The 15,109-nt window shown below is 43.8% G+C and overlaps 2 protein-coding genes across 2 annotated transcripts; one reads left to right on the forward strand and one right to left on the reverse strand.

Annotated features, from left to right (window-relative positions):
• Positions 1-204: 204 nt before the first annotated feature.
• Positions 205-3,578, reverse strand: LOC106602250 (uncharacterized). Its single transcript, XM_014194769.3, has 4 exons — positions 2,889-3,578; positions 2,512-2,645; positions 2,043-2,139; positions 205-1,802 (listed from the first exon to the last, which is right to left on the reverse strand). Exons 1-4 carry the CDS (start codon positions 3,163-3,165, stop codon positions 574-576), a joined length of 1,737 nt encoding a protein of 578 aa, XP_014050244.3. The 5' UTR covers positions 3,166-3,578; the 3' UTR covers positions 205-573.
• A 669-nt stretch (positions 3,579-4,247) lies between these two features.
• Positions 4,248-14,857, forward strand: LOC106602251 (uncharacterized). The gene is made up of 4 exons (XM_014194770.2): positions 4,248-4,530; positions 11,588-11,724; positions 12,137-12,233; positions 12,482-14,857. The coding sequence occupies exons 1-4, from the start codon at positions 4,248-4,250 to the stop codon at positions 13,690-13,692; spliced, it is 1,728 nt and encodes a 575-aa protein (XP_014050245.1). The 3' UTR covers positions 13,693-14,857.
• Positions 14,858-15,109: the final 252 nt, after the last annotated feature.

Below are 15,109 nucleotides of genomic sequence, written 5' to 3' on the forward strand. Positions count from 1 at the left end.
CTCACGCCATGGTTTTTATGTTCTGCGGGTTGAAACTAGTTGTTTTAAAATGTGTTTTATTTTGTTTTATTTGTATGTAAAAATCTGGGCTGGACTGGAAAGTTTCACTTGAACAACCCTCTAAGTCGTAATTACAAGTGGGAAACCACATACCTTTTCAACCAAAACATGACAACAAATCCAATTTTGACAATTACAAACGTATCAATTTGGATAATGTAGCTAGTTTTACCATACTGTCAATGTTAAGCAAACTAGATAACTTTATTATGAGCAACGTTAGCTAGCAAACAAGCTAGCAAAAATCTTATTGGTTAAAGAATTGGTCTGACTTCAAATGCACTTGAACACAATCATGTCAGACTTACGACTTCCCACGAGCACATGAATGCCCCATCATTCAAATGTTTCATAGGTTACGCATGATCATTATGACAGACAATTTATAGACAGTCTATAATGTAAGACATTAATTCTTATTCAACACATGGTTAGATTTCCAACAGTTCCAACAATTTTCAATGTCCTTATTAATAAACAATTTCTCCAAAAAATTGTTTTCTAGACCACTGCTCAGGCCAGGAGATCCAGCCTGTGTTTGCGCTGGTGCCACTTCAGATGGTTCAGTTGTTTGAAGCTGAGTCCACACACAGCGCAGCAGTACGGTCTCTCCCCAGTGTGAGTGCGCTGGTGCACCTTCAAATTGTCTGCCCGAGCGAAGCTCTTGTCACACATAGTGCAGCGGTGGGGTTTCTCCTGCGTGTGAATACGCCGGTGCAGCTTGAGGTTCCAGAGCCGACTGAATTTGTTCCCACAGATGGAGCAGCAGTAGGGCTTGTCTGTCATCTGGCTGCACTTGTGCCTCTTCAGGTCAGGGAAGGAGGTGAAGCCCTTGGAGCAGTGGCTGCAGAGGTGGAGTCCCTCTGCCTGGTGGACCCGCTGGTGGACCTTGAGGTTGCAAGCCTGGGTGAAGGTCTTACCACACTGAGTGCAGGAGTATGGAGGCCCAGATCCTGACTCTGAGACTATACCCGTTTTGTGTGTCTGCTTGTGGGCCTCAAGGGAGCCAGAGTCTGAGAATGTCATGGTGCATTGATTGCAGGCGTGACGCTTCCCCCCTCCTCCCATTACTCCTCCTGCTGTTACCTGCCCTTGTGAACGATCTCTGAGGTTTAGAGAGTGTCCAAAGTTGTCAGGGGCACCATACAGGCTCTCTGTGTTGTTGTTGTGGGCTGAGCTTCTAGAGTGGATGGAGGTTAGCCTCCTGTGGCCAGCTCTGCTACCTGACTCTGGGACACCGTGTTCAGGGTATAAGACACTAGAGTCCTGCAGGTACCCCTCCTCGTTGATCAACAGGCAGTTCCGGACACCCACCTCTGGGTGGGGGGATGGCGTTTGCGACCCCACCTGCTCCCTCCGGCTCCGATGGGGAACAGGCATGTGGGAGCGATGGTGATGGTCTCCCCCCTCAGACCCCCCCAGGTCCACCTGGTAGTGACCCACAGCTCCGTAGCTCAGCCCCCCCAGATGAGACGGAGAACCAGGAAGCCTATCCAGCCCTTCCACGTCTAGACGATGGCCTCTTCCAGCACCGCCGTAACCAGACTTCTCAAAGCCACCCCCCAGTTCCTCCATGCTGTAACGGGGTTGGAAGAGAGGTTGGCTGGGGTCCGCTGGGTTTCCCTCTGGGCCTGGTGGTTCAGGCCCCTGGTCTAGACCAGATCCCCAGTCAGCCTGGCACTGCTGCAGCTCCTGCTCACTGAAAGTCTTACTGGGCCCTGAGATGTCTGAACCATCGGCCCCTGAAAACACAGGGGACATGAGGTATTATAAGCATTACTATTTAAGACATTAGAACTAGTAGAAACAGTAGTAGAGTAACTGTAATGTTAAATCTATACTTACAGCTTCAAGTTGACTTTACATGTGTAATAATAAATACATTTGGAATGACACAGCATAATATAAGTTACTCTTCTTATCATTCTCTTAAACCTAAAGGTAGGCAATTGTCTATGTTATGTTTGTTGTAAACAACTCACCGTCCAGGCAGACGTCCCATCTCTCCCGTAGCTCAGTGTTGTGGAGAGGCTCCTCTTTCAGCAGGCTGTCCAGCTTCTGACCTGTGACCTCTGTGGACTGGAAGAGCAAATTAATGAGTTGATTCTAACTAAATGATGGATAAACTGACAGTGACTGAATAGAGCTGACATGATGGTTCTCTATTCAGAACTCTCCTCTGGGACCCCCAGACATCTCACAACTTTGTCTTAGCCCTGAACTAGCATACCTGATTAGAGTAGTGAAAGCCTTGATGATTCGTTGACAATTTGAATCAAGTGGGCTAATTCTGGAACAGTTCAAATATGAGGAGAGGTTGGACAAAGGCTGCCCTATTATTCCTGACAGACTATCTGTTCTAATATGTTTTCTGAAATATATTTCTACCTGAATGTCCTGTAACACTGCACCCTCCACCCTTCACATGTGTTTAGTCAGTCCCCTACCTACCTCAGAGGTTCTCCTAGGGCTGGTGGCCTCTGCCTCCAGATCATTGAAGGTTGTTTCCCCGGCCACGCCCCCACAGCTGCTCCACTCCTCCCCTAGTACCTTCTCCTGCTTCAGGCCACGCCCCCTCTCCGCACCTTGCCACAGGTAAACAAAGAGAGGATTTTATTTACTAAAAGGTAAGGCGAAAGCAACATTGTGGATGCTGTGAAGTGTTTTTTGCATCAGTGCAGATGAAGGAAAGGAGGCCTCTTATTGAGATACCACTAACTCCTTTCTTAAACCAATACTGCCTCGTCACCAAAGTATTAAAGGTACAGATTACATCAGTCACACTTCAGAGTGATTCCTCCATATTGTCTTTAGATGTCTCTCCTCACCTGTCGGTGAGTTTCCAGAGCTTCCACCTTCCTCATCAGCTCTCCCACAGCCTGCACACTTCCCCCTCTGGCCTCCCTCTCTGTCCCTCTCCCTTCCTCTGTTCTCCGACCGCTGTAGCCTCTTCTTCAGCGACTCGACCTGCTCACGGCTCCGGGACACCTCCTCCAGGAAGCCGTCCTCCACCAGCCTGGTGATCTCATATATGGCTGACTTTAGGACCGTCTCCATGACTCCCGAGAGCTGGGTCTGGAATGTGAGGACAAGGTTCTCCGACATACTGCTTGTGTGTGTGTCTTTTTCACAGATCAATTCACAGTGGGATCTGCACCAAGCATCTGTGCTTGTAGGAGCTAGTTAGGACTGCGTGTGTGTGATCCTAAAGTGAATCTCTTCAGAGAGCCCTATTATTCAGAATAAGTGGGTAGAAATATGCCATGTCCATCACTGAGACATCGCGTATCTGTTTCTCTGTCCAACAAGAGTGACAGCTCCTCCCAGCTCGCTAACAACCAAGTGGCGAAGACAGTCCAGCTTAAAAGAGTGCAACAAATGTTCAACAAGACGGTCAAATTGCAAGGTTCACAATGTAACAGTTGTCTGGGGTCGTATCCAGGTTGCTAAAGAAAAATAGCTAGCTAGCTAACATGCTACTACTAGCCGTGTTGCTAGTCAATAAAGGGATATTTTGCACCATAAGGTATTGTTGATTCAAATCGTTATTACCAAAAGGCTGAAATCACTTGCTGAGCATGGGGTTGGTTGTTTTTTCCAGATAATATACGGTCTGGTGGGCGGGATGAATCGCTTCCGTGTAGATTTCCTGTAAATAATTTCCACGATAAATAGCCTACTAATCAGTATCCGAATTTTATAATAATAGCAATATTATATTTTGAACATTATTTACAGTAAACGTAAGAACAAACACAGTTTTTCTTAAAATAAATGTCGTCTTCTCTCTCCAGTAAGGAGCGTTCCAATGTAGATTGTCCCACTACCCGATTCGTAGGTTTGTTTCCGGAAGTGCTGTTGTTTTGTGGATGCTTTTTGTGTTGACTCTAGCTAGTTAGCTAACTACCATAACCTTGTTTTCTCTCAATACCTCTGGCATTTATATGTATTCGAATAGCTTCATATACAGTAAATGCAACAACTTAAATCGCGGAGTGATAAAACATGTTATTAGGACCGTCATGGAGAGAGACAACTTCCAACAGTAGCTAGCTTTGCTAGCATGCTAACGTAAGCTAGATAGATTCCTAGCCTTTTGCTAGACTGGATCGTAACACTGACTCACCTGAACAAAAGTAAACGTTACCAACTGTTAACTGTAGCTAGCTACTCATAGACAGTTTTCCATGATGTCTGAAGCCATCGTAACCTTCCAGTCTCAGCTCTCCGGAGTCATGGAGACGGTTTTCAAGGCTGCCATGTACGAGATCACCAGGCTGGTGGAGGATAGCTTCCTGAAGGAGGTGTCCCGGACCCGGGAGCAGGTCGAGTCACTGAAGAAGCGGCTGCAGTGGTCGGAGAACAGACGCAGGGATAGGGACAGAGAGGTAGGCCGTACGGGAAAGTGTGCGGACTGTGGGAGAGCTGACGAAGAAGCCGAGGAGAGAAGCTCTGGAACCTCACAGACAGGTGAAGAGCGAGAGAAATCTGAAGACAGTATACAGTCCTTTCAGAAAATATTCATACCCCTTGATTTATTCCACATTTTGCTGTGTTACATCCTGAATTAATGGATTACGTTCATATTTTTCTCACCCATCTACACACAATACTCCATCATGACAAAGTGAAAACATGTTTTTAAAAAATGGTTGCAAATACAGAAATATCCAATTTACGTACGCAGTCACGGTGCTTTGTAGAAGCACCTTTGGCAGCATTTACAGCTGTGAGTCTTTGTGGGTACACTTCTAAGAGCTTTCCACACCTGGATTGTGCAACATTTGCCCATTATTATTTTAAAAAGTTCTTCAAGCTCTGTCAAATTGGTTGTTGATCATTGCTAGACAACCATTTTCAGGTGTTGCCATAGATTTTCAAGTAGATTTAAGTCAAAACTGTAACTTGTCCACAGAGACATTCACTGTCTTGATAAACAACTCCATTGTTGATTTGGCCGTGTTTTAGGTTATTGTCCTAATAAAAAGTGAATTCATCTTCCAGTGTCTGGTGGAAAGCAGACTGAACCACGTTTTCCTCTAGGATTATGCCTGTGCTTAGCTCCATTTAGTTTTTATCCTGAAAAACTCCCCAGTCCTGAACAATTACAAGTATACCCATAGCATGATGCCACTATCCTTGAAAATATGGAGAGTGGTACTCAGTAATGTGTTGTGTTGGATTTGCCCAAAACATAACCCTTTGTATTCAGGACAAAAAGTGAATTGCTTTGCCAATTTTTTGGAAGTATTACTTTAGTGCCTTGTTGCAAACAGGATGCATGTTTTGGAATATTTTTGTTCTGTACAGTGCCTTGTTGCAAACAGGATGCATGTTGTGGAATATTTTTATTCTGTACAGGTTTGCTTCCTTTTCACTCTGTCAATGAGGTTAGTATTGTGGAGTAACTCCAATGTTCTTGGTCCATCCTCAGTTTTCTCCTATCACAGCCATTGAACTCTGTAACTGTTTTAAAGTCACCATTGGCCTCATGGTGAATTCCCTGAGCGGTTTCCTTCCTCTCAGGCAAATGAGTTAGGAAGGACGCCTGTATCTTTGGGTGTGTTGTGGAAATTACCACTAAGGACCCCAAAGTCAAACTTAAATGAATTTATGTTTATTCACGTCAGCGGAGAGATTACAGACAAACAGCACTTTGTGTGGAAGTTAGTCAGAAGCTCTGATGAGGTATTTCCCCCTCAGCATATTTATACTATCACTACTTGTTACACAAAGATAGCCAAGTACATCGTTTCTCAGCAAAGTGTTTTCTCCCAGAGACCGGCTGCTCAGGAAGAAAACACCTAGCAACCACAGAGTCTGGGTATTCAGCCAATAATTCCACTCCCGCTGAGCTGACCTTGTGAGAGTGTTAGCAATTGATGTTATTCTTCAGTAACACTAACTTCAAAGCAAATCGGGGAGAAAAATAGATTTTTTTGAGAAGGACAAATCATAGATGTTATGCTGGGAGGTAGATGTTCAGTCTCCCCTGTCCTCAACTTTTCTCCACAGAACAAAGAATCAGGACGCCACTTATAACCCTCCACCCTAGCCTGGGGTTGACCAATCAGAAGTCCTTGCAGTACAACTGGGCCAATGGCCAAATAACAAGTATCCTGCTCCAGACTCAATGTACAGACCAATGAAAACATGGCACACGTAGCTCTGAGTTCAGGACAGATATTCAACAGATTCTAAACAGCTGTTGAACTGAAAACCAACTATTTCCATTGACAATTCCCTATTGACAATTAAGTCTAGTCCTCTCGTCCTCTCATTCCCTGCATTGTGTATTTATCTTCAAAATATTCTTATAAGAGCAAACTTCAAATACCCTGTCTGTCGATGGCGGGCGCATTTCTAAGTATGCAGCAGGTAAAACATGTATAATAAGTGTGAGAGACTGTAAGCAGAAAGAAACAGTAAAATTCCACTACAGGTGTATTGTTACACCATCCAAAGTTTAATTAATTACTTCACCATGCTGAAAGGGATATTCAATGTCTGCTTTGTTTATTTTACCCATCTATCAATAGGTGCTTTTCTTTGCGAGGCATTGGAAAACCTCCCTGGTCTTTGGGGTTCAATTTGTGTTTGAAATTCACTGTTCGACTGAGGGACCAAACAGATTATTTTATGTGTTGGGTACAGAGAGGAGGTAGCCATTAAAAAAAGACTGTTAACACTGTTATTGCACACAGAGTGAGTCCATGCAACTTATTATGTGACTTAAGCACATTTTTACTCCAGAACTTATTTAGGCTTGCCATAACAAAGGGGTTGAATGCTTATTGACTCAAGACATTTCAGCTTTACATTTTGTATTAATTTGTAAACATTTAGAAAAACAATTTCATTTTGACATGATGGGTTATTGACAAAAGAAAATCTATATTTAATCAATTTTAAATGTATGCTGCAACACAACAAAATGTGGAAAAAGTCAAGGGGTGTGAATACTTTCTGAAGGCACTGTATACAGTAATATATTGGTTATTGAAATACAGTAAGTTAAATGGATTTACACCCGATAACAGATTTACGGTAATGGAAATACATAATCGGTCACTGATGTGTACTACACAGAAATGCATAATTATGGATTTGAATGTCATTCTCTTCATGGTGATGTATCCTGAATAGGTACACAAAGGTAGAAATATGTAATATCATCCATTGCATGTACACTACCGTTCAAATGTTCGGGGTCACTTAGAAATGTCCTTGTTTTTGAAAGAAAAGCAAGTTTTTAGTCCATTAAAATAACATCAAATTGATCAGAAATACAGTATGGACATTGGTAATGTTGTAAATGACTACTGTAGCTGGAAACGGCTGATTTTTTTAATGGAATAGATAGGCGCAGTGATGTGTCCTATAAGGAGCATTGGTGGCAAATCTGATGGCCGAATTGTAAAGAACATCTAGCCACTCGAGAGAACCCTTACCTGCCGATCTATAAATTACGTCTCCGTAATCTACCATGGGTAGGGTGGTCATCTGAATCAGGGTTAGTTTGGCAGCTGTGATGAAAGAGGAGCGGTTATGATAGAGGAATCCAAGTCTAGATTTAACCTTTGCCTGCAGGTTTGATATGTGCTGAGAGAAGGACAGTGTACTGTCTAGCCATACTCCCAAGTACTTGTATGAGGTGACTACCTCAAGCTCTAAACCCTCAGAGGTAGTAGTAACACCTGTGGGAAGAGGGGCATTCTTCTTGCCAAACCACATGACCTTTGTTTTGGAAGTGTTCCGAACAAGGTTAAGGGCAGAGAAAGCTTGTTGGACACTAAGAAAGCTTGTTGTAGAGCATTTAACACAAAATCCAGGGAGGGGCCAGCTAAGTATAAGACTGTACCATCTGCATATAAATGGATGAGAGAGCTTCCTACTGCTTGAGCTATGTTGTTGATGTAAATTGAGAAGAGTGTTGGGCTTTGGGGTACTCCCTTGGTGACAGTGGCTGAGACCGCAAATGTTCTGACTTTATACACTGCACTGTTTGAGAGGGGTAGTTGGCGCACCAGGACAAAGACCCCTCCGAGACACCAATACTCCATAGCCAGCCCAAAGTAATGGAATGGTCTACTGTATTAAAAGCTTTGGCCAAGTCAATAAAAATGGCAGCACAACATTGCTTAGAATCAAGGGCACTGGTGACATCATTTACAACCTTTAAGGTTGCAGTGACACATCCATAACCTGAGCATATAGAATACTATAGACATCAAGGAAGCCAGTCAGTTGATTATTGACAAGTTTTCCCCAACATTTTTGATAAACAGGGCAAAATAGAAATTGGCCTATAACAGTTAGGATCAGCTAGATCTCCCCCTTTAAAGTACGCACTGTGGCTGCCATCCAAGCAATGGGAACCTACCCAGAGAGGAGAGTGAGGTTAAAAAGGTCAGAGATATTCTTGGCGATGATAGGGGCATCGACCTTAAAGAAGAAAGGGTCTAAACCATCTGAACCAGATTCAGTTTTTCTGGGGTCAAGTTTAAGGAGATCCTTTAGCACCGCGGTCAGCCTGCAGGGAGAAACTTTGTAGCGGGGCAGGGGAAAATCATGGAGGAGCATCAGGGATAGTCACATTAGAAGGGGTGGGAGATGAGGAAATGTTGGACGGGCAAGGAGGCATGGCAGAGTCAAATAGGAATCCTGACTTAATGAAGTGGGGATTAAAGAGCTCAGCCATGTGTTCCTTGTCAGTAACAACCACATCATCAACATTAAGGGACATGGGCAGCTGTGAGGAGGGGGGTTTATTATCCAGGTCTTAATTTGCCAGAATTTATTGGGGTTAGACCCACAGAGAGAGAACTGCTTCCTTCCTGATAGCCTGAGTGCACTTATTTCTAATTTGCCTGAACGGGAGCCAGTCAGCCTGAGTATGCATGTGCTGAGCGATTTACCAAATGGAATTCTTGAGGTGGAGTAACTCTGCCAGATCACGGTCAGACCAGGGACTGAACCTGTTTTTAATTCTTATATTCTTTATGGGCACGTATTTGTTAACGGTACCACTGGAAAATATCAAAAAAGAAGGTCCAAACGTCTTCGACAGAGGGGATCATGCTGATTCTACACCAAATTAGAGGCCAGATCATGAAGGAAGGCTTGCTCATTAAAGTTTTTTAGCAAGCGTCTATGACAAGTCAGGACAGGTCGCTTCACTGAGCAGCCATTACGAACACAGGCTGTAAAACAGTGACCACTAAGGTCATTACAGAAAAAAAACAGATCAGGATTATTTGTAAGGATAACATCAAGGAGAGTATGTTTTCTGGGTGTTTGGAGTCATAACTTGTGGGATTGGTAATAATCTGAGAAATATTTAGGGAGTCCCATTGCTTTAGGACTTGGTCAGGTGGTTTAAGCATGTCCCAGTTTAGGTCACCTAGCAGGACAAATTCAGACTTAGTGTAAGGGGCAAGGAGAGAGCTTAGGGCATTTAGGGCACAGGCCGGTGCTGATGGTGGACGATAACACCCAGCAACAGTCAACAAAGAGCTATTTGAATGTTTTTAATGCGTAAAACCAGCAAATCAAATTGTTTGTGGACAGACTTGGTGGAGACAACTGAGCACTGAAGGTGATCCTTGGTAAAGATTGCCACTCCACCACCTTTGGAAGATCTGTCTTGCTGAAAAAGGTTATAACCAGAAAGGTTAACATCAGTGTTCAAAACATTCTTTCTTAACCACGTCTCAGTAATGACCAACACATCTGGATTGGAGCTGTGAACCCACACTTTCAATTGATCAATTTTAGGTAATAAGCTTCTAGTGTTAACGTGCAGAAAACCCAGGCTTTTACGAGAGCAGAAATCGATGAGGCAGATATCAGAATTGGGGCTAGCAACAGTAGATGGGTCAGGATGTACAGTACGTGCACATTTCCAGATATAATCAGCAATAATACAATCAGGGCACGGCAGAGGACAGGGAGAGCTCTTCAGTGTTGATTTCATAACATTTGAATGTGCATTAGATAGCAACAAGATCATATTGTACAGCAATTTCATCAGGTAACATGAATACAAAGCTGGCGAGAGGTGGTTAGAATAGTACAGTAAATTTAGTACAGTAAGTTAGAATAGGATGGGAGGCCAAGAGTCCGTGTAACCAATAGAGAGTCAGAGTCCCGAGTGTGGGAACAAACACACTGTCCCACGGTTGGGTAAACAAGCAAGTTCATAGTCAACAAAGCACGCAGGAGTCATGAGGCAAATAGCACAAAGCACAGGTGATAAATATAACAACTTGGGGCTAGCTATTGTAAGTTCAGAGTCACTCGCCTCACAGTGCATGTGTGCTGGAGGCGAGCGAAAGCTCTGGAGAGAGGGGGGAGTGTGGCGGGGGTACCTATACCAGACTGGGAGACAGGGCAGGGCAGACGGTGAACAGATCGCCAGGTGGAATCCAAGCAGCAGCACAGCGGGCAATGAGAGTAAGTGTCACACCCACTTGGGAGAAGCTTTTTTCGGGAGGCAGATTCCTTGTAGAAAATCCCAGCTAGCTAGCTAACGTAGCTAGCAAGTCTCTCTCCGTCTTTTCCATGTGGAAAAGGAGGTTGTTAGCTAGCGATTGTTACTTTTTAATTGTACAGTATAGTACATTATACTACTCTAGTCTGCTCTACTGTAGTGAAATGTACTGTACTGAACTATGCTCTTTACTGTACTGTCCAAACTTGTGAAACATAAACGTCTATGATTGGTTGTAGATTTCGTCATTAGAATAATAGCCACCAATCATGGGCGTCTATGTTTGGGCCAAATCAAGGCTGTAGATGTTGAAATCATGGCCGGACCAGCACCCAAAACGACGTGTGTGGACGTTAAAATCAAGGCCAGGGTGGACTGACCAAATTTCAACTACTTTTCAAAATCCATGGACGTCCGGTGTCGATCGGTGTTCAGTGGGTGAGGATGTTGGTTACAGTAAATGGAAAGAGAGGGGGCTCATGGGTAGGTGTCAGTAAGAGCAAGAGAGGTAACAGAAACTGGAGAGAGAAGAGGCAGTGACTGAGAGGGAGGGGTTGGCCAGACTGTTTACACACTCTTGCTTTGACCACCAGACGACAGAAAGAAAGAAAACCGTTATGAGCTGAACATAAGTATGCCAGTAGAAGGGAGGACAGACTATGATTTCCCAATGTAGCCAATTCAGTTGGAGTATCAGTCATTCTGATACTGATTTGGTAACAGAATAACGAGTTTTAATCACTTAATAATTCAGAAACAAATTGATATCAGTAAAAACACTAACTAATTGGTAGGTATACCATTACTTGTAACTTCTGTAAACTTTCATTATCCTCCCTCATGAGGGAGAGAAATGAGAAAATATCTTAAACATATGTTGGGTTTTGGTTACGGAATTACAAGGCAAAGTTTCTTAAACTTACAGAAGCCAAATCATTTCTCCAAAACGAAATATGTGTTTATTACTTGTGACAGGGGTCTTTACTTCAACATTATTGTGTTCTGATGTATTTCTCTTTGTTTACCTGTGGCCAGGTGTGGAGAGGGGGCGTGGCTTGAAGCAGGAGAAGGTACCAGGGGAGGAGTGGAGCAGTTGTGGGGGCGTGGCTGGGGAAACAACCTTCAATGATCTGGAGGAGGCTGAGGCCACCACCCCTAGGAGAACCTCTGAGGTAGGTAGGGGACTGACTAAACACATGGAGGCTGAGGCCACCAGCCCTAGGAGAACCTCTTGTATCTAGGGGACTAAACACCTTGGAAGAGTGGAGGGTGCAGTGTTACAAAATGCTCAGTTAGAAATATATTTTAAAGAACATATTAGAATTGTGAGGAAGAATTGGGCAGCCTTTTTCAAACCTCTCCTCATATTTGAACTGTTCCAGAACTTAAATACTTGATTCAACTTGTCAACGAATCCTCAAGCCCTTCACTACTTGAATCAAGTATGCTAGTTCAGGGCTACGACAAAGTTGTGAGATGTCTGGGGGTCCCAGAGGAGAGTTCTGAATAGAAAACCATCATGTCAGCTCTATTCAGTCACTGTCAGTTTATCCATCATTTAGTCAGAATCATTTGCTCTTCCAGTCCACAGAGGTTGGAGGTCAGAAGCTGGACAGTCTGCTGAAAGAGGAGCCTCTCCACAACACTGAGCTACAGGAGAGATGGGAGTTCTGCCTGGATGGTGAGTCAGGAGTTTACCACAAATATAACACAGACAATTGTCTACCTTTTATGATGATGAGAATGATAACAAGAGTAACTTTTATAGTATGCTGTGTCATTTCAAATGTATTCATTATTATACATGGAAAGTCAACTTGAAACTGTAAGTAGACATTTAACATTACAGTTACTCTACTACCATTTCTACTATCTCTAATGTCTTAAATATTAATGCTTCTAATGCCTCATGTACCCTGTGTTCTTCAGAGGCTGATGGTTCAGACGTCTCGGGGCCCAGTAAGAGTTTTATTCAGCAGGATCTACAGCGGTGCCAGGATGACTGGGGGTCCGGTCTAAACCAGGGGCCTGAACCACTGGGCCCCGAGGGAGAGCAAGAGGACCCCACCGACCCTCTCTACCGCCCTCGTTACAGCATGGAGGACCTTGGGGGCGCCTTTGAGAAGTCTGGTTACAGCGGTGATGGTGGTAGCGACCATCTTCTAGACATGGAAGGGCTGGATAGGCTTCCTGGTTCTCCGTCTCGTCTGGGGGCGCTGAGCTATGGAGCTGTGGGTCACTACCAGGTGAACCTGGGGGGGTCTGAGGGGGGAGACCATCACCATCGCTCCCACATGCCTCGCCCCCATCAGAGCCGGAGAGAGCAGGTGGGGTCGCCAACGCCATCCCCCCACCCGGAGGTGGGAGACCGGAACTGCCTGTTGATAAACGAGGAGGGGTACCTACAGGACTCCAGTGTCTTGTACCCTGAACACGGTGTCCCAGAGTCAGGTAGCAGAGCCGGCCACAGGGGGCTAACCTCCATCCACTCTGGAAGCTCAGCCCACAACAACAACACAGAGAGCCTGTATGATGCCGCTGACGACTTTGGACACTCTCTAAACCTCAGAGATCGTTCACAAGAGCAGGTAACAGGAGGAGGGGGGAGGCGTCATGCCTGCAATCAATGTACCATGACCTTCCCAGACTTTGGTTCCCTCAAGGCCCACAAGCAGACACACAAAATTGGTAGAGAGTCAGGATCTGGGCCTCCATACTCCTGCACCCAGTGCGGTAAGACCTTCACCCAGGCCTGCAACCTCAAGGTCCACCAGCGGGTCCACCAGGCAGAGGGACTCCACCTCTGCAGCCACTGCGGCAAGGGCTTCACCTCCTTCTCCGACCTGAAGAGGCACAAGTGCAGCCAGACGACAGACAAGCCCTACTGCTGCTCCATCTGTGGGAACAAATTCAGTCGGCTCTGGAACCTCAAGCTGCATCAGCGCATACACACACAGGAGAAACCCCACCGCTGCACTATGTGCGACAAGAGCTTCACACGCGCAGACATTTTGAAAGTGCACCTGCGCATCCACACCGGGGAGAGACCGTACTGCTGCGCTGTGTGTGGACTCCGCTTCAAACGACTGGACCATCTGAAGTTGCACCAGCGCAAACACAGGCCGGAACTCCTGAACTGAAAACAAAAAACTTTGATTTTTGTTCTTTAGCATATGCTTTTATCCAAAGCGACTTACTTTAATGCATTCATCTTAGGATAGGTTGGTTCGTTATTATTTTATTTGACATTGAGATCATTTGTTTATTAATATGGACATTGAAAATATGAGCTGTTGGAAATCTAACCATGTGTTGAATAAGAATGTATGCCTTAAATGATAGATTGTCTGTCATAATGACCATGCCAACCTACCAAACATTAGAATAATACTGCTTTCATGACAAAGTGTGCAGTGGTGTAAAGTACTTAAGGAAAAATACTTTAAAGTACTACTTAAGTAGTTTTTTGGTGTATCTGTGCTTTACTATTTATGTTTTTTACAACTTTTACTTTTACTTCACTACATTCTTAAAGAAAATAATGTACTTTTTACTCCATACATTTTCCCTGACACCCAAAAGTACTTGTTACATTTTGACAGAAAAATGGTCCAATTCACACACTTATCAAGAGAACATCCCTGGTCATCCCTACTGCCTCTGATCTGACAGACTCACTAAACACAAATGCTTTGTTTGTAAATTAATGGCAGAGTGTTGTAGTGTGCCCCTGGCTATCTGTTAAAAAAAAAGAAAAAAATTGTGCTGTCTGGTTTGCAAATACAAGGAATTTAAAATTATTAATACTTATACTTTTGATACTTAATTCCATTTACTTGTAAAAACATAAGTATATTTAAAACCAAATACTTTTACTCAAGTAGTATTTTACTGGGTGACTTTCAGTTTTACTTGAGTCATTTTCTATTAAGGTATCTTTACTTTTGCTACAGTATGACTTTTGAGTACTTTTTCCACCACTGCAAGTCGGAAACTGAGTTAAAATTAAGTTATTTGCATAGAGCTTCCTATTTGTTGATTTGGATACTTTCCAAGTGGGAAACTTGGGTATCATCTTCCTACAACGAGTTTCAAGTTGTACATTTCTGAGTTTCTTAGTTCCGACATGTCACGAATGCAGCATATGCCTCATATTTTCTGTTCATCAAGCTTGTTTTCTACCCCAGTCACTAACCATACTGTAACCATGCATTTTCTTCCTGTACATAATACTTTGTTAACTGAATGAATTGAACCTGAATTGCCGTAATTGTCTTGTATGTACATTAAATATTTTGCTCCCCATGTAGTCGGTGAATATATCATTCCTTAAAGACATGCTTCTGACCTTTGGCGACTACTAAGTATTTTTTAAACCTCCCGCTTTGGGCTGGATGTGTCAATCTGTAGTTCATACATGCAAAATCTATGATCGGAATTACTGTCTAACCTCAATTAGCCACGGAATCCTTAGTTTGAAAGTGACTGTTTTTCTGGAAGCTGTGCTGGGCCATTTTCCCTAACATTCTCCACACATGCATTAGCCACATAGTAATT

The sequence above is a fragment of the Salmo salar genome, chromosome 04 (genome assembly GCF_965601325.2).
Source record: "Salmo salar chromosome 04, fSalSal1, whole genome shotgun sequence".
In the NCBI taxonomy this organism is placed as follows: Eukaryota; Metazoa; Chordata; class Actinopteri; order Salmoniformes; family Salmonidae; genus Salmo; species Salmo salar.